The sequence below is a fragment of the Passer domesticus genome, chromosome 4 (assembly GCF_036417665.1).
Source record: "Passer domesticus isolate bPasDom1 chromosome 4, bPasDom1.hap1, whole genome shotgun sequence".
Classification (NCBI taxonomy): domain Eukaryota; kingdom Metazoa; phylum Chordata; class Aves; order Passeriformes; family Passeridae; genus Passer; species Passer domesticus.
The window spans coordinates 68,662,442-68,682,572 of record NC_087477.1 but is presented as its reverse complement, the minus strand read 5'-3'; the positions used below and the strand labels follow the sequence as shown (position 1 = coordinate 68,682,572).

The 20,131-nt window shown below is 38.0% G+C and overlaps 1 protein-coding gene and 2 long non-coding RNA genes across 18 annotated transcripts in view; 2 read left to right on the top strand and 1 right to left on the bottom strand.

Moving 5' to 3' along the window:
* Positions 1-20,131, bottom strand: part of LDB2 (LIM domain binding 2) — a 363,575-nt gene that overhangs the window by 141,640 nt on the left and 201,804 nt on the right. For 2 of the 15 annotated variants that reach the window (XM_064418584.1, XM_064418582.1), the window contains exon 1: positions 1,251-1,439. The exons of 11 other annotated variants lie outside the window; for them this stretch is intronic. Coding sequence is in view for 1 of the 4 variants with exons in the window: in XM_064418577.1 (XP_064274647.1) it covers positions 7,536-7,553 (18 nt within the window). In the remaining 3 variants the exon portion in view is untranslated. Of the gene's footprint in view, positions 1-1,250; positions 1,441-7,535; positions 7,681-20,131 lie in introns of those variants that run through there. 2 more of the 15 variants (XM_064418577.1, XM_064418581.1) reach the window with 2 other exon arrangements.
* On the top strand, positions 1,431-4,027 carry LOC135299471 (uncharacterized). The gene is made up of 2 exons (XR_010361451.1): positions 1,431-1,986; positions 2,602-4,027. It is a non-coding gene; the product is annotated as an uncharacterized LOC135299471 (long non-coding RNA).
* On the top strand, positions 7,594-19,164 carry LOC135299470 (uncharacterized). Of its 2 annotated transcripts, XR_010361450.1 has the most exons (5): positions 7,594-7,841; positions 9,337-9,412; positions 10,901-10,964; positions 14,477-14,529; positions 18,993-19,164. It is a non-coding gene; the product is annotated as an uncharacterized LOC135299470 (long non-coding RNA). The 2 variants fall into 2 exon arrangements; XR_010361449.1 differs by lacking the exons at positions 14,477-14,529; positions 18,993-19,164 and adding an exon at positions 12,009-12,433 and having other exon boundaries at positions 7,605-7,841.

The window sequence follows — 20,131 nt, the reverse complement described above, 5'->3', positions numbered from 1 at the left end:
TTCACTTAACAGGAGGCAAAATGAAAATATGTTTATCTGTTGTAAAAGAAATTCAACAGGATCACACCTAGTTTGGCTCCTTCACCTATGGTTTTGGGGTACAGACGTCTATGTGATATTTCAAACTAATTTTTCCTAGATAAAGTTCTAGTTCTAATTTAGGGAAAAAACCTGAAACGCTTAATTTACTATATAATAAACTTTCATTTTATCCAGCATACTAAATATGTAAAAACTTTCTTTTCCGTAACATTTTTTCTCCAAATGTTAGATATGGTTTTATAAATCAATGGCAAATAAAGCAATTTTGAGTTTTCCCTCCTTTTCTGGTCTATGTGTCTCAAATGCTTGGTCCTGGTAATGAAAAATCCTTCAGTACTTAATTCTATAATGCTACATAACCTCATCATCAGCACAAGATGACAAGAAAGTTATTTAGAAACTAAATATAATGGCCATTCTACCCCAGTGCATTTAATATAAATACAATACTTCAGGTTGATTAAATATCAGCTAGTTACTCAAATGTAATTGTTGTGAGAAATCTTTACTTTTAAGTGTGATACAAGAAGTGGAAAAAAAAAAAAGTTAAGATGACTTGTGCATACTTAGACTTACAGTAATACACATAGCTGGAGCAGGGCAATTATTAAAATAGTGAACAATGTAAAACACATACCAACACAGCACTAAAGGTAGTTTCTTGACTTCACCAATTGAACCAGGCATTTTCAGACCTGGATGATCAACAACAGGCACCCAAACTTCAATGTCTAGCACCTGAGCAAGTGTCCTCTATCCCACTTACAGCACCATCCTTTCCAGTGAGCAAGGCCAGGTTCACTCAGCACAGTGAGGTCTGAGCACCTCTTAATGCTTGAGCAATATAGATCTAAGCCAGAGATGAAGCAAACAAATGTTTGCTTCACATGAAAAAGATCCTGAGATAAAATGCCAATTTAAAAGAAAATATGCATCTATCATATTCATTATGTACACATGCAGAGCAATCTGGGGATTTTAGTTCTGCTGCTGTATTTCCTGATGATGTTACTTTTGCATTTCACTCCAAAATGTTAAGCAAGGTATACTTCCTCCCTCTCAATTTCACTTTGATTTTTTTGTCAAGCATCCAATGGAGAAATGGTAAGGACAGGTTTTAACAATCTGGTTCCTTCCAGAGACCCTAGAGAGACTTCTTGTCTGAGTCAGAGCCTGTAATACACTTTCCCTGCCAAGGCTCATCCAACCTGGCAGTGACAGGATCATACAGCCCTGCCATTCAGTCACACAAAGAGGTATCAAAGCTGTCCCCACATCTCAGAAATCTGCTGTCACAGAGAGCTGTTGTTCTTTCCTGGTGTAAACCTGATGAGTGTTCCATGTAGCAAACACTGCTGTGTTGAGTAGCCAAGCAGCCACAACATGGAACACACAGTGTTAGGCATGGAACACACAGTGTCAGGCATGGAACACACAGTGGTAAGCATGGAACACACAGTGTTAGGCATGGAACACACACAGGTGTTCAACACACCTCTGCACAGAGCCCTGCACTCAGCACAGCCTGGGGGTTGCATTACAAGCCCAAACAAGAGTGCATTGTCCAACAAGCAGCTACGAGCTCCCACTCTGCCATTTGACTAAAGAGAGGCTGCAGAACCATTTAACCTTTTGGACATACTTGTCAAAGGGAAGGAAGAGTGGAGGGAAGAATTTCAGCAATGCCACACACCACATTTGCAGCTTTTGTTAATGCAGTAGTTGAGTATCACTGGAGCTACACCCGTAGCACCCAATGACGTGGGAACAAAAAGGAGAGCATGGCATAGCCAGGACTTAACTGCATGTGGGAAAGATAGAGAAGAGCAGGGAAAGTGGAGGGCCTCTCCTCAAAACCACAGATATCTGCACTCATGCTGGCTCCCAAGAAGTCTTGAAAGCAAGAAGAATGTGGAAATGGAATTACTGAGGATTCCCTCTCTGGTTAGATGAAATATCCATACTCTCTCACAGTTTGAACACAGTCCAAAGTCTTTATATTAAGCTTTTGCATATTTTAGGTGAGGAAGAAAGAAAAATATGAAATGCAACACCCCACCCCAGAAAGAAAACCTGAACTTAAAAAAGAGTATATAAATCCTGTCATCCTTTGAAATGCTCTGGATTAATTTTCTGCCCCACCCTTGTCACAGGTGGCCCATCTACTCTCAAAGACAAATGTGAACAAAACCCAGTGAGGTGTCCCCAGACAAACCAAAATATGATCCAGTTATTAAAAAAAACACCTTTTTTTTCTTTTTTTTTTCTTTTTTTTTCTTTTCTTTTTTTTTCTTTTTTTTTCTTTTTTTTTTTTTCTTTTTTGCGAAAAGAGGATGGTGAAGGCAAGGCTGCCCTCAGGCATCTTTAACTTATGCTTTGACAGGTTATGGGGGATTTCGCCAGAGTAATTATTTTTCTATTCAACAATAATGAGAAATTACCATGGCAACCTCCCTTTCACGTAGTGCACTCACATGCTCAAACACTGAAATAATGGCCTAAACATAACCAAAAAAATATTAATTCTCTAAAAATATTTTGTATTAAAATAAATTTAAGGAAGAGGTCACAGGAGAGAAGAGGGCAGACAGAGCCACAAGTTGGGTCAGGAGTGAAGATGCTGTGCTGCTGTGGCCAGGTACCCAAGCAGCAAAACGACTTCTTCCACAACTCTCATTGTTCCCTCTGATCCCCTCCACCCCTGGTATTATTTGTAATTTGAAGCATGGCTCAACTCTGAATAGGGTCTCCAAGTAAATGGAATCCTACTGTTTCAATATTTTTTTCCTGACTCTGATTTTCTTTGGCAAAGGTAATCAGATTTTAAGTAAAATGATGTTCTTTTTCCCCCTCCATCTAAAAGTCCCGTATGTTCACTGTGTGATCTGAGAGTCAAGCTGGGTTCTTCTTTACACCTTACACACTTACATGAATAAGAGTCTGCAAGCTAAATGAGGCTTTTCCACTTGCCTGTGATAGATCTTGCAACTGGAATATAAGGCCAACTGAGACTATGGCATTTTCTCCAAATTCTTTTCTTTTTCTTTAATGACTTGGAAGGCAGAATGGACTGACGTAAAAAGCCAGTACAGGAAATCACACTTTAAAGGATGCAGATACCTTGCAGGACAGAAGTGGAATTCAAAATTATTTTGATAGATTGGAGAAATGATCTGGAATGAAGATGAAATTCAATGAAGTCAAGTGACAAAAGAACAAAAACAAAAAATGGGGAATAACTGACTAAGCAGTACTGTAGAAAATGGTCCAGATCATGAAGTAAATCTGTCGGCAATCAATTGCTCTTGGAAATAAGGGAAATGTCTGAGATACAATACCCTTCCACTCCAGCAAACACATCTCTGGAAAGACTTCAGCTGGAATAGTCTGTCCACTTCTGGAGTACTATGGCCAAGTCTGGGCCATCCACTCTTAAAGGAATTAGCTGAGAGCCACAGCAATCAATGAGTTTAAAGACACATGCAAACAAACCAACCAACCCCAAAGACTCAAAAGGAAGAAAGGTAGAAGGATCTAACTGTGTTTTGTATAAGACAGAAGAAACTCACAGGGAACAGGATGACAGTCCTCAACTATATGAAAATATTGTTATAAAGAAGAGTGAACGCTTGTCCTTGGTGGCTAACACAGATAGAAGAAGTAATAATTGGCAGTTTGCTGCCATTGCAGGTTAAATGGATTAATGCCCTGTTACAGATTTCTAGTCTAGTGTTTTGCAGAGGGGAAAGAGCTGCAGAGCACAACTGCTGTGTTCCCAATGGGAGTGGGTATGGAGATCCTGCTGCCCATGAGCCTCTGGCAGAGCCTCCCCTGTACAGCAGCTCCACAGCTCACGCCCAGTGAGAGCCTGAATTTGGTTTCCACCTGACACCACTTTTGGCTGCACATGTCTAACAGGTGAAAATAGTATATTCAAACAGAGTTACGGAAACAAATAAATATGATTCTGAATACACACAGGAAACACATCTGTTCTGAAGTCAGACTTTTTTTTAATAATCACTTTTTAGGGAAAACCTGAATTTTACACATCAGTCTTGGCATTGGACAAGGCAGAAATAAAAAGAGAGTGTGCACTTGGGAGCTTACATTTTTCTTCTGGCATCTGCAACCCTTCCCTATTGACACTTACTATTTTCAGAACTCTATTCATCTACATTCCTGTTGGCAACATATATGTGTCTCATATTCTTTTAAGTTAATGTTGCACAAGGAACTGCTGTCTCCCTAAGGAAAGAACGGCATTCCTTCCCTCCTCCTGTTCCCAGAAAATTAAACTACACTTGAGCTTTCAAAATGCAGTTCAGGATAAGATTATACCATTAAATACATCTGGAAAAACTCCACATCCATTACAGATTACAAAACTCACAAGTATAAAAAAAAATTCTGACATTGATGTTTATACTTAAAGCACACAGAAAAACCATGAAAAATAAAATGTCCAAATACAAGAAACCAATAATTTTCCCCTGTAGTTCTAAATTAGATCAATATTGTCTCTACCTAATATATTTAAGATTCTGATATAAATTGCAAATGAGTAACAAATTAATAGGGATCTACATATCTTAATTGTTTAGACTTGGAAATTTGAGTACTCATCCGTAGGTCTGGCTTTGCAAAGCACAATGGTTTTATAATCTGGCAGAGGGCTTTTTGCTATTTGTATACATTCAGTATGGACTGCAGATACTGAGTCCTAGATTGGTTTTCCTGGAGACAGTATGAACAGAGTGAAAGAGTGAAATGCTCATATGTATGTAGGTGGGAAACCCATATATGGCTGTCTGTTATACAAGGAGATGCACACCTTTCCTATTTTCCCAGTATCCCTGCTAAGAATATGTAGTACCCTATAGTTAGTAAAAGTACTTGAGAAAGAGGACCAATCTGGTTACTCAGGGCTAGTTTTTAAGAATCTCCTCCATTGCTTTTCCATTTGTTATTCTATCTCATTTATTTTATTTCAAACATAAAGCATAGTTTACACAGAATTAAATATACCTTTAATCTGGCACCTAGTGGTATTTCACAGAATCTCCATTTCCCTTTCCCTGCCAGGAATGCCCAAATCTATTCCTTCCATTTGTTATTTCACACATATTCATAGTTTTAATGGTGTTGCTTTCTTTTATTTCACTTACTAGTGTGGCTGGATTCCATCTCTCAAACAATGTGTAGCAAAACTGGCTAAAAGATTTTAAGACTTGGCTTTGGTCATAAGTAGTTTTCTGTTCCATTATACACTTGCAACTTCTTGCCAAAACTCCGCTCAATGCCCAAAACATATCAGTCTCTCCAGCTCACTTAATAATTAATTGAACTATTGTTTACATTACTTTACATACACTTAGGAACTTATCTTCAATTGTACAGTAAAGAAGCAACACCAAGTTTCTGTTTTATTGAAAAGGCAAAATATAGTCATGCAACAGATCCCCACAGCAATACCTCCTCAGAGAGACTGATTGGGGTGCAACATGGGGGCAACATCTCTGTTTCTCATGTAAATCTGGAGTAGGTTTAAAAATCCAAAGGAATTCCAGGGAAAGGCCCATAATAGGGATATACTCTTACACATTCACCGGAAATGCCTAATATATCAAGGATCCTATTTTTATTGCCTATAAATCAGTACAATATCAGGCAACAGAAAATCAAACCTGAAATATTTAATTTCAGATACAAATGGGAGAAACAAACAAAAAAAAATAGAAAAAGAGAGAGGCTTTGCAAAAATACAAATTGATCCATGCCATTTTCTTGTTGTACTCTGAACCCAGGCAGATGAGAATCAGCATCATTTTAGCAAAAACACTGTGCTGTAATGACACTGGCCATACAACTCAGCTTTGCAGATATACAGCTTTGAGATAATGTCACTTATATGTCACAAATAGCAAGTCCACACTGGGAAATTTTACCAGGGGTTCAGATTAACTGAAACATGCTGACACTGAAATAAGGGCAACTAATATTTTTCTTGTGTTCGGAAGGATGGTTGACCCTTTCAGTAACATATGCCCAAATTAGGTACCTTTTGTTAGAGTATTTGTGGGAAAAACTCACTAGGCTGGCAAATAGCAAGACCAGTCTACACACAGCTCTAAAAGACCAGTTATTCCACTACCTCTAAGCCACCTGATTTTTCCATCTACAGAGATGCTACCTGTATAACAATCTGGATATCCTTTTAAAATTGTAGTGCTTAAAATTACAGAGATTTTTAACTTAAGTTGTCAGGAAAGGATAAGACAGAGACATACCTAGCTCAGTCTAATAACAGAATCAGAGAAGAATGCCTGGTCTAAAACCTATTATTTGTCAGTCTTTAAATTTTACTGAAGCTTGTGGACAAAAGAGAAATGAATTCTTAAATATCCACTCTCTACAGGTTTGACTATTCACCTGCAGCAGACAGGAGACTGCAGTTTAATACTTGTCTGTAAGCAGTACAGAGCAGAAGGAGTTAACTTGTGAAATGTGTCATTTCACTGGCTTCTTTAATTTGAATTCATTATTTCCATTCCTGAAACTTGTGCACAAGAATGGATAGGAGAAAGAAAAAGGGGAAAAGAGCAGTGAAGCTGGGCTAAAGACACACTCCACTGCCAATTCCCTACTGCCAATGTGGCACCATCCTTGGGATTTCACAGCAATATCATCACTGACCAGCAGAAGATGCTCTTTTGTCCTTTTAAAATATATGGGATAAGACTACACTTGGTCTCTAAGGAGAAGACCTATATTCTGGCTGTGAGAACAAAAAGACTGGGCATTAACAACCAAATTGTGCAGTTTTTAGAGAGCTATACACTTCCACCCACAGCACATTATCTGTTAGTACCTGGGATATATACAGTGCATACTAAATCCATATTCAAAATTGTTTTAAATTTGAGCCCTTTTTTCAATAGGCATGAAAATATCTCTGGCTGGCTGGAAACAGTAATAGATTTTCTTAGTAGTATTCTCAATCCATGATCATTCCAGACAAATCACAGACCTGAGTTTTGTGTTTATCAAAAATGAACCACAGTTACATTTCTCTATTCTTCCAGAGAATACCCCACAGCCTCTGCCTTTGAGAATAGTTTATAGAGATGGAATATTAAGTGTGTCTATTATCTAATGTACTACTGTCAGCCATACAAATGTTCTTATTTTATTCTGACATTTTGACCTGGTTTCTTTTTTACCTTGTTTACTTCCATCTCTATGAGTAAATGGAAGCTGCTATGCCATCTATCCGAATGAAAAGGCAATAACTAGTATTGCCATGAGTGAATATAGAGCATCAAATATTATGTGTCACTAGGGCACAGAAAAAAACTCATATTCCCAGCAAGATTACTAAATGAGTCTCTCTAGGTCTATCTATCCAACTGCACCAACTCCCAAGGCTCTAAAATTTAGTGAACACAAATCCCTTTATTATTTATTACAGTGAAAATAAAGTTATTACTGACAGCATCTAAATACCACATTGGAACATGATGAAGACAGTCCTTGACACCTCCATTCCACACTGGACTCTCCCCACCTCCTGGATTACTGAAGTCTCACAAAAGCACCTCGTGTATTGGAGACAAGTACAAAGCTGGGACCTTCAGAGGTCCCTGATTCTGAAGAGCTGCAGTCTAAACTATGATCCAACAGACTGTACTTTGAGAGGTCATAAATGGCTCTTCAGCTGAGTTAAAAACTTATTCTTCTATGTATTTTTCCTTATCCTTGTGTGAATCTGGTGATCTAGGTAGGAAAGGGAGACACAGGTAAGACAAACCATCCTCCTAGTTACATGCCAGAGTCTTGCAGAAGTATCAAATAGTGAAAGGGCTAGGTAATGCAGCTACAAAGAGTTGATTTTATCATAAGAAAAGATTATATGGATTGAAAAGACATATAGAGAAGGAGGCACATATCTCTATATACAGAAAGAAAGCCTGAGAGGGATTATTTACAAGGGCATGTAGTGATGGGACAAGGGGAAATGGCTCCAAACTGAAAGGCAGCAGGTTTTAATTAGCACTGTGAGGGTGGTGAGGCACTGGCACAGGTTGCTCAGAGGAGCTGTGGATGCCCCATCCCTGGCAGTGTTCAAGGCCAGGCTGGATGGAGCTCTGAGCAATGTGGTCTAGTAAAAGGTGCCCTGCCTGTGGCAGGGGATTTGGAAGCAGATGATCTTTCAGGTCCAGCCCACACCATTATACACAACTCTAGCACATCTTTATCCTACAGGACTTTGAGAAATCTCTTGCTAAGACTCAGCAAGGGATTTTTAAAATTAAGGATATGCTTAAATGTTTTGCTGAGCTGAGATCCACCTATGCTTTTGCTAGTCTAATTAACTCAAAATTATGGCTTCCTATTAAGATTTGCAACCAGGTAAGAGCATCTCAAAATTACGGACAGCTCTAACAAAAGAGCAGTTATTTCTTGGGAAGGTACAGGAAGTAGAAAAGATCAAGTATATTGTGTGTCCCATCTCCTATGGAAGACAGGTAATCTAATGTACAAAAATTTAATTTAGCAACTAGTCAGAAAAAGAGAAAGCAATTAAGAAAGAAAACACTCTTTTTAAAATTTGCAACCATATCTACACTTTAAATTATATATTGCTGCATGTAATTGTTTAATCATATAACTGTGATTTTGGGTGTCCAGGTATCACCCAAAGAAATTGTAAAAGCACTGCATAATTCCAGACAGTAGGGAGAAGTAAACATTATGGCACCTTACAGAAATTTTGGCAAGAAGCAATGGTAAAACATAAATATGAGTTCTTTGTTATGTATAGGTAATAGAAAAACCCCTCTATGTCTTTGCTATATATACAGTGCCTATTCTTTAAGAAAAGAAAAAAAAAAAACAAAAAACCAAAAAACAACAAACAAACAAAACCACCATGGTAATTAACAAATTATTTCACAAAAACATTAGAGTGACCTGCAAATTATGTCCCTTAAAAGTTCATTCACATTTTTTATTCAACCCATATTAGAAGCCCCACTCTTGTGATAATTTTAAAGGATTACTTCTTTTTTATAGCAAAACTACACTCCAAGTTAATTCCCATGTGCATTCTGTACTTATTAGGACTGCTAATCACAGTCATTTTTGTCAGCTAGTGATGTCACTCTATCCACAAATATCTGTGTTAAAGGTGTTTCAGAATCTAAATACTACTTAAGAAATAAGAAAAAAGACAGTTTAAGAGTTTAATTAAGTTACTAAGTTTATATTTTAGACTCAATTTACTTGTTCCAGTTTTCAACAGTACAGAATAGTATCACCTGGAGTGGCCATTTGAACCACTGGTCAGCTGCAGATATCAGATGCTCAGGTATTTGAAAATAATACAGCTACATTTATTGCTTGCAATTTTTAAATATACAAACACATGTGCATTCCAACTTAATCAAACATTAAGGCAGAGATTTTCAAAGCTAATTAAAAGACTTATGCATTCGTTTTCCATTAAATTAAGTGGAAATCAGATGTTGGAATATTCTATTCAAGGCTCCAAATCCCAGCGTGGAAATGGAACTTGTTACACTTGCTGAATCAAAGCTAGAGGGTGACAACAGGGCTGGGATTCATCTCACCCCAAGACAGTTGTCTAAATTCATGTGAGATAAAAAGCCTCCTGCAGATTTCTGTCTCTTCACTGTCTGTAGAGGGAGCCTAGAGAATGGTTCAGTCTAGCCATGTAACTTTTTTAGGGATAAAGGTAGGTAAGATAAATCCTATTCTATATATCTACCATGAATTTAAAAGTCAGAAAGAAAACTGGTTGAGGCTTTGAGAGCTTAGTGAAGGACAAAAATACGTGAAAAGCTGGATGAAACAACTGTATCTACTTTGTCTAGATTTTTACAGTCTTGGCAGGAAAACCTATAAATGATGTTCAAGTTTTCTGCTCGCAATTCTCAAAGATCTCCAGGCTGCCAGGTTCCTGCTGTTTCATATAAAAAGCTCCAAGTGGCAGACAGAAGTTGGAGAACTGGTTAAAGACTTCTGCCAGTATGAAATACTTTAAATGAAGAAGATGTGATTATTTGCCTGGCTTCCTAACTTTACTCCCCAGCTAGCCACACTTGCAAATAAAGACCCTCAAGACCTTTTTTTTTCTTTTTTTTTTTTTTTAATTACATACTGTATTTGGATGCAAAATTCCTGGCCAAAAATACAATTAAACTAGAGATGGAATATGTCTTTCTCTGTCCTGGGTAATCTGAAATATAAGGAAATCCTAGGTCAAGACAACACAAATGAAATACTATTTCTCATGCATTGTCCTGTGACCCTCAGATCACTCAGCTCCTCCATTTCTGTGGGGTAGCCCTACCCTTCTCAAGCACATAACACTCACTACTGGGCAGGTACAGCCACGTCTGACTAAGGAAGGAACATAATCAGGAGTTCAGGTTGCTTTGACAAAGTGAGGATAAGGGGGGCTCCAGACACTTTCATGTTCTCAGTGTACACAAGAGTTTTCAAGTTTTGGTGGTGAGAAGCACAAGGCAGTGCACTTTTTAAACTGACATTTGCATTTCCAAATTAAAATTCTGATTCAAATGGAGATGTCTGAATTGCCTGCTTGCCATGAAAAATCTACTTAGAACCAAAACTTTTACTGTTATTGCTGCTATAATATTGTAGAACAGTGTAACAGATCACTGACAAGGCTGTTACGGTTGCTAAATCAAAGGATATACTGTACTGAAAGGCACTGAAAGATATATAGAGAGAATGAAGCACAGAGGTTGTGATAACAGAGTGGGTTTGTGTGTTTGTTTTAATTATTAACTTTAAATTTTCATTTCAAAAGAAATGGGAGAATTTATGCATGCCAAGAAGTGCTCCCTTTCAAAACTCAGTCTTCACTGAGGAAAGTAAGTAAAGCTTTCTTCTAAATGGCATCTCTTATCTTGTCAACCTCATTTAAAGTAAAAAGGCATCAATAGTAATAATAAAATTGCAGCTTGGTGAACAATTCCTTTACAGAAGCCAGCTAGTACATACTGTAGCAAATTAAAAACTCCAAAAGTCTATGCAGGTCCCCAGAGAAATGCTATTTAATAAAGCAAACACTGATATTGAATGTGACAGAATTCCATTTGCTTCAGAATCCCATCCAACTGAGTTTGGCTGCAGCTGAAGCAATTAGAGAAAGCTGTGATTTAATGATTATGCTAAAACCCTAGACAAACAAAGCTTTCACCTACCAAGTGGCCACTTAGCTGTATCACTACCACTAGTATGTATAAAAATCCTTGTAGGATTTCATTTGCTGTCAGTCAACTAGTAACAACATGAGCAATTACTTACTAAAAATGTCTGTTTACTAGCTACCCTACTGCTTAAACATGAAAAATGTATAAATCTAAATTTAAACAAAGTAAGCAAAGTCAAGTGTTAGCTACATATGTCAAGGAAATCACCCGCTAAGGTCATCCTTGTATCTGAGACCTGATACCATGCAGTTGAAAGCTCATAATAGGTAGGGGGTTTTTTATATGTCTTTATGTTGTTGATTATCTTTATATGATAATCTACTGGGGCCTCACCTCTGGGTCTGTAAACATTTAATGAAATTTTAAACATCTTTTCATTACAGCAGTAGCCTCCTATGAACTACAACCCATCACTTCAGACTCTGTGGACCTGTTAAATCAGTAAAACTGATTCAGTTAAGATTTCTTAGTTTGCCAGAAGTGGTATTTGGCCTTTCCTGTTTTCTAATGCTGTCAAAATTTCTCTGTGTAAAGTTGCAGTACATAAAGAAGTACAAAAAAGTGACAATTCAGAAAACTTGCTTACAGAAAATGTGAATTTGCTTTAAAACTCAGGTCTTTCTTGGTGTGTTCCTGCCAGCCAAAAAGCTACACTGTGAAAAAATGACTAATGGCCTTTCTTATTTTTCATTTTTACATTAGTCAAAGAGCCAAGTGACGCCTTGGACTGCAGATGTAGATTTTTACCCTCAGTGCCTGCCAGGTGAAGGCATCTCCTGACAAAGAGCAAACAAAGCTTTTGAAAAAGCAGTTTCCTTCCTCCCCAACTAAGGAATAGGATCTAGAGACATATGTGTACCTACAGCCTAAAAAAACCTACCAGTGTTGATACAAAATGTTTAAAACCAGAAAGAATATGAATCTGTGAGAAAGCTCAAACACACAGAAAACTATTTTAAGAAAGTAAACAGTTTTGCATAACATGGATAAGTATGGACAAAGTTGCTGCAGAGGAGACTGAAATAACTTCAAGAGCTCACAGAAGTGCACCTATCAAGCAGCTCAGACCTATTTTCAAAAATTTAAATCCTCATATATTGACAATAAAATATACTGGGGGCATACTGTCTGTTCTGTTACAGTTGTGCATTTTTAACTAAAATATACAGTGGTGAGTTTCAGAACCCTAATTTTTTTTCTAATTACAGTGTAATTCCCTAGAGTGCCATAAACCCAGAGCATCTACAGTTTCAGAGCTTTCCTAAAAGATTTGTGTTCATAGTACCAAAGAGCCTGAGATGGCAGCAATAGCATTGACAAAGCCAAGAAACTACACAGTCCCATTTCTGGGAATGTGTTAACTGCCAGAGGAGCTGTCATCTGAAAGTGAGACAGAAAATCAGAAAAGATTCAGTGCTAATGCCTTCTTAGACTAGGAGAGCCTTATGTCAAGCTCAGCCCAGGATATATGGATCCACATCAAGCAGCTTGTTTTCTGCTAGTGCAATGACAACCACTGTGAGATGTTATCATATTTCTTTGCCCTATGTTTTGTCAGAACCTACAAAATTAGTTGTACCTGGATCACTCTCTATGTCTTCAATGAAATATTATATCAAAATAGCACAGATGCTCTTTGGAGAGTGCTGGTTTAAGGTACTGACTGTTCTTAGGATTCTACTCCTATAAATGAGTTCTTCTCCAATCACCTGGTTTCTGTCTGGCACACTGAAGGATCACCTCTCTGCTCTAGAACAAAATTACTTACTCTTTTTTTTCCCCCTCTTCCTTTCTTAGTTCTATTTTCTGATTTGCAAAGTTATTTTTCTAAAACCAGATGCACAGACACACATTTTTGTTGATACTCTCAGCTTCACTAGTAGCGTCTCCTGGATTAGGTCATCTGTTTCTTAAAATCACATATCAAGTTATCCCTGGCCTGAGGCATTCTAGAATGAGTGTGAACTTTTTATAACCTCCACATGTGAGATTTGAAAGCTTCAAGAAGCCCATCAGTAACTGCCAGGTAAGCACAGAGCCCACCATATATCTCATGGCATATCAGCAAGGACAAAGGAGTGTACTGAGGATCAAATATATTATGAATTAAGCAAGCAGTTCCTTGTTTAGACTCCTGTAAATGTACTTGTTCAGAAAGGCTCAGCATCTGGCAGGAGTCAGGTCTGGACTGAGCTCCTTCTGACTTGATTCAACCCTCTCCAGTACAGCTGACAATCACAGACCTTCAAGTCCTGAAGTCTCAATAGACTTGCAGAACAAGTACAGAACCAAAGCAGCTTCCCTGTCTCTCCCTGCAAATACTCATGCACCTTGATCTGAAGGGACCACAAGCAGGATTACACTGCCAGTACTCTCTTCATTCCTCTGCCAGTATTCCAAGCACTCATTAGAATCAGTCAAAGAGTTGACACCGAACTGCCCAGGGCATGGGGCCTAGAAACTGCAGAAATACTGAATATTTTCAGCTGTATTCTGTAGTATGCAGCAGATTAAAGACCCTATGGGTTGTGAGCTGATACACATTGATATATAGATGATAAAGATAGATAGATAGATAGATAGATAGATAGATAGATAGATAGATAGATATCTGAATCCAGTGGTCAAGATGGGACGTGAAAACAGAAGTGCAGTCTGTGTTGTACATGGCGAGTCTCACAATAAAGAATGTCCTAGGGAAATATCTAACCTATCAGACCATCAGCAGCAGTGCCTTGCAAACATAAGAGGAAACACGGTGTTCCATTATGTTCCTATGATAACAGGCACAGCAGTCAGGGATAATAAATGTCTCCTTAGGAAATGTAAGGTGAAAAGGTGATACAGTATGAAGTAACCATTGCTCTAAAAACTTATGTTTCGTACTTGAAAAGATCTTTTTGCACTCCTAGAAAATGTCCACTTGCCAGGTATACTTCATAGATTTAATCAAGTAATCCTTTTTCTACTTCCAAAGTGTCCATGTTTTAGATTTTAAAAGAGAAAAACTCAAAAGTAACTTAAACTCGTGGTAAAATAAAGAGAAACAATTTTTTCCACTTTGACTACTACTATCATAAACAGCTCTAAGGAAACTACTATGCATTATATATATGCAACATATATATATGCATTTCATTATAAAAATTAAAATACTTTTTTCCATCCAGGTAAAGATCAAAATAATCCTGGATACCTTCCTGATCTACAGGGTCTACCTGAGGTGAGATGCAGCAGTGTCTGTTCTGCATAGTGTAGTGCTTGGAGCACACAGATAGAATTTCAGGTGTCTGAAATTGTCAGTCTTTAGTATCTGGTTTCTTGACACAAGTTCAGAATAACCCAGTCCTCTATTCTTCTGCTGGATTTTGCACTCGGTAGCTTGTCCTATCAAAAAAACCTCAAACCTTGAAATCAAAGCTCTCAGGTCCTCTAGATAGACAATAAAGTGTGGGATTTTTTAAGAACAGGAGTGTATCCTAATTGTAGCCATGGTTGCAGAGAGAAGTTAAAGTGTGTCATGAAATGCATTTAAACATGCGCAATGCAAGAAATTCCAAACTCTTTTCTTCTTCCATAGAATGACATTTCAGCCAGTGCATGATCCTTCAGAGCCTGGCTATGCTTTGGGTAGAAGCACAGAATGGTTTACATATTTTAATTGTGTATGTTCATTCTCATGGCCATCAATATCAAATACCTGGAAGCTCACTTGGAAGCAGGATGCTAAACAGAGTATAAATTTCTCATATGGAGAAGAAACCATGATAATCATTGATATTCTCTTATCTCATTCAGCTTCTTTGATTTGAGTGTTAGTATCAAAAGGAATTGACCTGAACATATTAAAGGTGATGCAAGTTTCACAATTCCCTGTTGCATATAACTTAAAAAACTAACAGTTCATTAATATCCAAACAGATGTGCTATGGGGAGACCTGACCAGAATTCACCACTAGATTCACAAGCATCTGAAAGTACTGCCTAGGTGTTTTTAAAAAGGCCCAGAAGCAGCATGTATTCTACATTTCCGTTGCCTTCACCTGCAAAAGTGGTATCTCTGCCTCAGTAACTGAATAACTAGATAGAAATTTAATTGTTTTTTAACTCCAGTTCTTGAAGGGACTGTATTTTGCACCAATATAAGAAAAGAAATCAACTTCTTTTGTCTAATTCATGACATACTACACAGTGGTAGAAAGAGAAAGATGGCAGTTCCCATTTCCTTCATGCTTTGATAGAGAGTCAACAGAGAAGTAATACAAACTGACAGGTTTTTATGACTGACCTCCTGATACCTACTGGTGCATAAACATGTAGTTGTTAGAACTTATCACTAGGGCCAGGGTTATCCCCTCCTGACTAGGAGTCTGCCAAGTCGTAAATAAATAAGCTAAAAATAGAGTTCCAAAATAATGTATTCTATTTAGTGGATTCTGCCCCTGAAATATCATGTCCCAGAAAATCTCTAAACAGGAAAGCTGAGATTTCAGCACTTCTTGTCTTCAGTTTCCAGATGTTGCACAGAGCTTGGTAGGTAGAAAGGCCACCCAAATGTCTCTCCAGTGCTGAGCAGTGTCCCTGAGAGGTCTGCACTGGGACCAGCACTGTTTAATCGCCATCAGTGACACAGGCAGTGGGATTAGGTGCACCCACAGTGAGTTTGCAGACAATGTGAAGCTGAGTGGTGCAGCTGACATACCTGAGGGATGAGACAGGAACCTGGACAAACTCTGCCACGAGGTTCCACACAGCCAAATGCAAGGTCCTGCACCTGATCTAATGCCCACCATATATGGATCTTTTAGGGCAAAGGAGGAAGAAGAAATGGTTAAATTTCAACACCAATCTCATGGGCTGAATGGCAGAGTAGTCAGAGACCTTAAAGTCCAGTTTAACCAACACCAAGACTGCTTTGCAACATGCCCTGACATCCAGTAAGTTGGGACATTCACATGATTTACTTCTAAAGTGGCAATCCAACTACAAATTCAAACATTATCGGGGTGAAGAAGCATCCCTTCTTACCTTTTCCAGATAAAATTAAGAAGAAAAATAGAGCTCATTTCTGTGCCTGCTTTTTGAGAAGAATATTTTAGGTCCTAGGTAGGCAGCTTTCTCTGGGTGAATCCCAGCTCTGATAGGATGATGAGCTTCCACAAAAAAAACCCACAGAAAATAATCCCCTTTTCTGAAGATCACACCATCAAAAGTTTAGTGCTCACCTTAGGAAAGGGTTAGTTTGAAACTCTGCTCTGAGGTGCCTGGCTTTCACACCACACTTCACATGGAAGCAGCCTGTGGTTTCATTTCATGCTGGGGCCATCCACCTAGCTGTGAGATTACTAAATCTTGCTTTTTTTTCAAACTTAACTGGTTTTAGCTAACATCTAATCCTCTCTGCACATGAGAAATAATCACCAAAATAAGCAAGAGCTTTTAACTTTGAGTTTATTGGAGAGGAATATACCAAATGTACCATACACCCACTCCTAAGAGAGATTTGTGGATGATCTGAGGACAATTAAAATAAAGAAAACCTCACTGACTTGGGAGAATCACTTCCTTTCCTGTGACAGAATCTGTGTGACAGAAATCAGAATTTGGCACTTAGGGTAAATTTGGAGCTGACATGGCTCAGAAATGCTTGACAGGTGCTGCCTGTGAGGGGGGGGGGGGTCTTCCTATTAGTCCCTTCCAGGGGGAGAGCAAGAAAACCTCTCTGATGCCTCAGCTCTAGAAGTCTCCTTTCCAGGTACCTGCCATATGCCTAAAGGCATTAGAGAAACATGGTTACATTTATTATCATGAGACTAGCTGGCTTTGTTAGAATATCTGACACAAACCACAAAACACATTTTTTAATGGCCTGATTTGTTTTTGCAGAAAGCTGAATCTTGGTATATGAGCTGTCATATCAGATTCTATTTTATTCTTTTATGTTTACAAAGTATTGCATAAACAGGAACAGCTGGTGTTGATTTATAAACACGAGAGTTGTCTTAAGAATTTAGGTATTATTTTGCCAACATTTAAGTCTAATCATTTGCAAGCAATTGTTGTTTACCATAGTGGACAATGGTTCTTCTGCTGCCTAAGGACAAAGAAATTTTCTAATATTACTAATAATGGAATTCTGAGTTAGACTTAGAAGAAGGATCTTATGTGAATAGGTCCATCTATTTTATATCTGTGTATGTGTCTTTGTTCATCCAGAATTTGTTACAGAATGCCACAACATTTGAGGGTGTTTTTGTGAAAGCCAGACAGTTTTTATCTTATTCTAAGTTTTAATAAAGGGAAACCTAAGACTTGGTTAATAAATCATTAAAAGACAGCAAACAAAGGGTAGAAATAGCTGGCAAGTTTTAGCAACAGAGGAAAGCTACCTACCCAACTCCCAAGGACCTGAGATGTTAGGTAGAGTCTTGTAGGACTTTAAAAAAAGAGGGATAACAACATAAAAAAATTACCAGGCATGGAGAGTCACTCTGGCTAGCTGATTTGAATGCAAAAGTTGTGGGAAGCTTAAAATACTAAACAACAATAAAACAGCAGAGGGTATTGATGAATGCAAAGTAATGCATATGAGAGAAAAAAATCCTAATTAGATCTAAACCACAATGGACCCTAGCTATTATCATGCGGCACAAAAATCTCTGAACCATTATGGATAATTCCATGGAAATGTTGGTTTAATGATATGTGGTAATAAAAGAGGCCAACCACATGCTTTCAGATCAGGGAAAAAAAAGGTAACTGGGGATGGATACAATGGAGGCTTGCAAGTCATGAAAGTTCTGGACTTTCTGTGATTAGAGAATGATTATTCAGTCTAAAAATCATCATTGTAATAAATAAATTACAAAAAAAAATCTGAGGACACAATAAAATTATCTTACAGTTTTAAACCCAGTAAGAGGAAATAATTTTTCATACAATGCACAAACTGTAGAATTCATTGCTGCTGGGCTTCAAGTCACAAGCATAAACAAATTTTAAAACATATTAGGTGTATTAGCAGAGGCAGAATACACTGGCAATTCCAGAATGCAGTGCTCCAGGCACAATCTCCCATTTGGGATGAGCTGATATATCAGTAAAAAATGTTTGGTCATTTCCCAGTTTTGCTCACTTATCTTTTCCCAATCCATCTGCTACTGGTGGCAGGATAGTTGACATCTGACCCTTCTTCCCCACAAATCTTCCCTTCTGAAAAGGCTGATTCCAAGGCCTGATCTTCTGTGTAGTAAATATTAAATCCTGTAACTCCCTTTGACTTCCAGGTTTGTATCAGTGTCTCATCCTCAATTAACTGTTTCTCTGCTCATATCCCTTTTCCCCTTGCTTTCCACCAATACTTCCAAAGATAGAACAATTTCTTTTCTCAGCTGATTCCACTCTCCCACCTGCCTTCATCACACTTTCTCAAAGATTTTTAAGTTCATGCAATGTGATGCTTTTTGTAAGAATTTTACAAGACAAAGAGCACTCTCCTGCCAAATTTCAAATCTGTATTCCCAAACAATAGGATGGACAGCAGAGGGAGGGAGGGAGGGAGGGGAAGCTACAGCTATTCAGTGCAAGGTTTGCCAGGACTTTTCAGTGTGGTCAAAAAAATATATATTCCCATTGCCTAACGCCTGGAAATGTTTGAATCATTTTTTCTGAAATTTTCCAAAACAGACTCAACTAAGAAGAAAAGAAAACTAAGAAGAAAAGCAGTGTGAAAAGCTTCACCTCACCGAGATGCCAAACAGTTAAAGTCTGGCAAAGCTATCAGCAACTGCAAACTGGGTGCTATCATGGATAACATTATGCAACCTTAGTAAAACCTTATCTGTTGTAGCACCAAAGAGAACAAAATGTAGCACAAAATATGTGATTACTGATACTTTTGATATAATAAAAACATAGATTTCAGTGATAGATTTTGGTAATAATTTAATTGCACATTATTTTAAGAGTGCATTATTTTATTTTGCAAGCTGTCATCAAATTTAAAATATCCTTTTTGTCATGGGTCAAGAGGACTTTTAAAACTAGAAGTAATTGTAACACCAGCCCTGACAATGACTGCAACAAATAAACCCCTGCAATTTTCTTTGTTTGCAAGTATCCACAATTTTTTTAAATTATGATTAATTTTCAAAAATGGGAAACTAGCAGTACTTTAAATGAGCCATACTAACTGAAGAAAAGCCAGTTTTAAATGCAGATAAATAAGGGGATTCACAGCTAGGACTGAGGCTGGAGGCAGTAATTTACCCCTCTGAGTGCAGTGAAGCCCAATTCCCCTCTTGGTGATGGGCAGCAAGCAGCCACAGACACTGAGGCACCGGAGCCAGCAGCTCCTCCAACCTGGACATGACACCAGGTGACTGGGGAATCAGCTCCAAGGACTTGTACAGAGTCCCTCCCCTTTCTCTGGCCTCTCATGTGTGACTGTCAAGAGGTGCTGTATGGATATAACTATAATTGAAAGATAGATTTGCACATGTGCCTTATGAGTTTCCTGGCTTTTCCATGTTTTTTTAAAAAATAGTAGTCCATTAAGACTGATTTTTATTAATTATATGTAAGGTGATAATTACCCTGCTAAACTAACTAATAATGGCCAAGCTCTTAGTTCCTTGGAAAGTGGTTAAAGTGTCTTGTTTATGGCTCTGTAGATCAGAAGAACTTTATTTTTCATCTATCAAGAAGGCCTGATTGAACATACTTGCTTGTTTTGAATGTAAACAGAAACAGTTTCCAGATGAGAGATAGGCCACCACCAGTTTACCAGACCTGACCATTAACAAATCTGTTGTTTTCAATCCAGA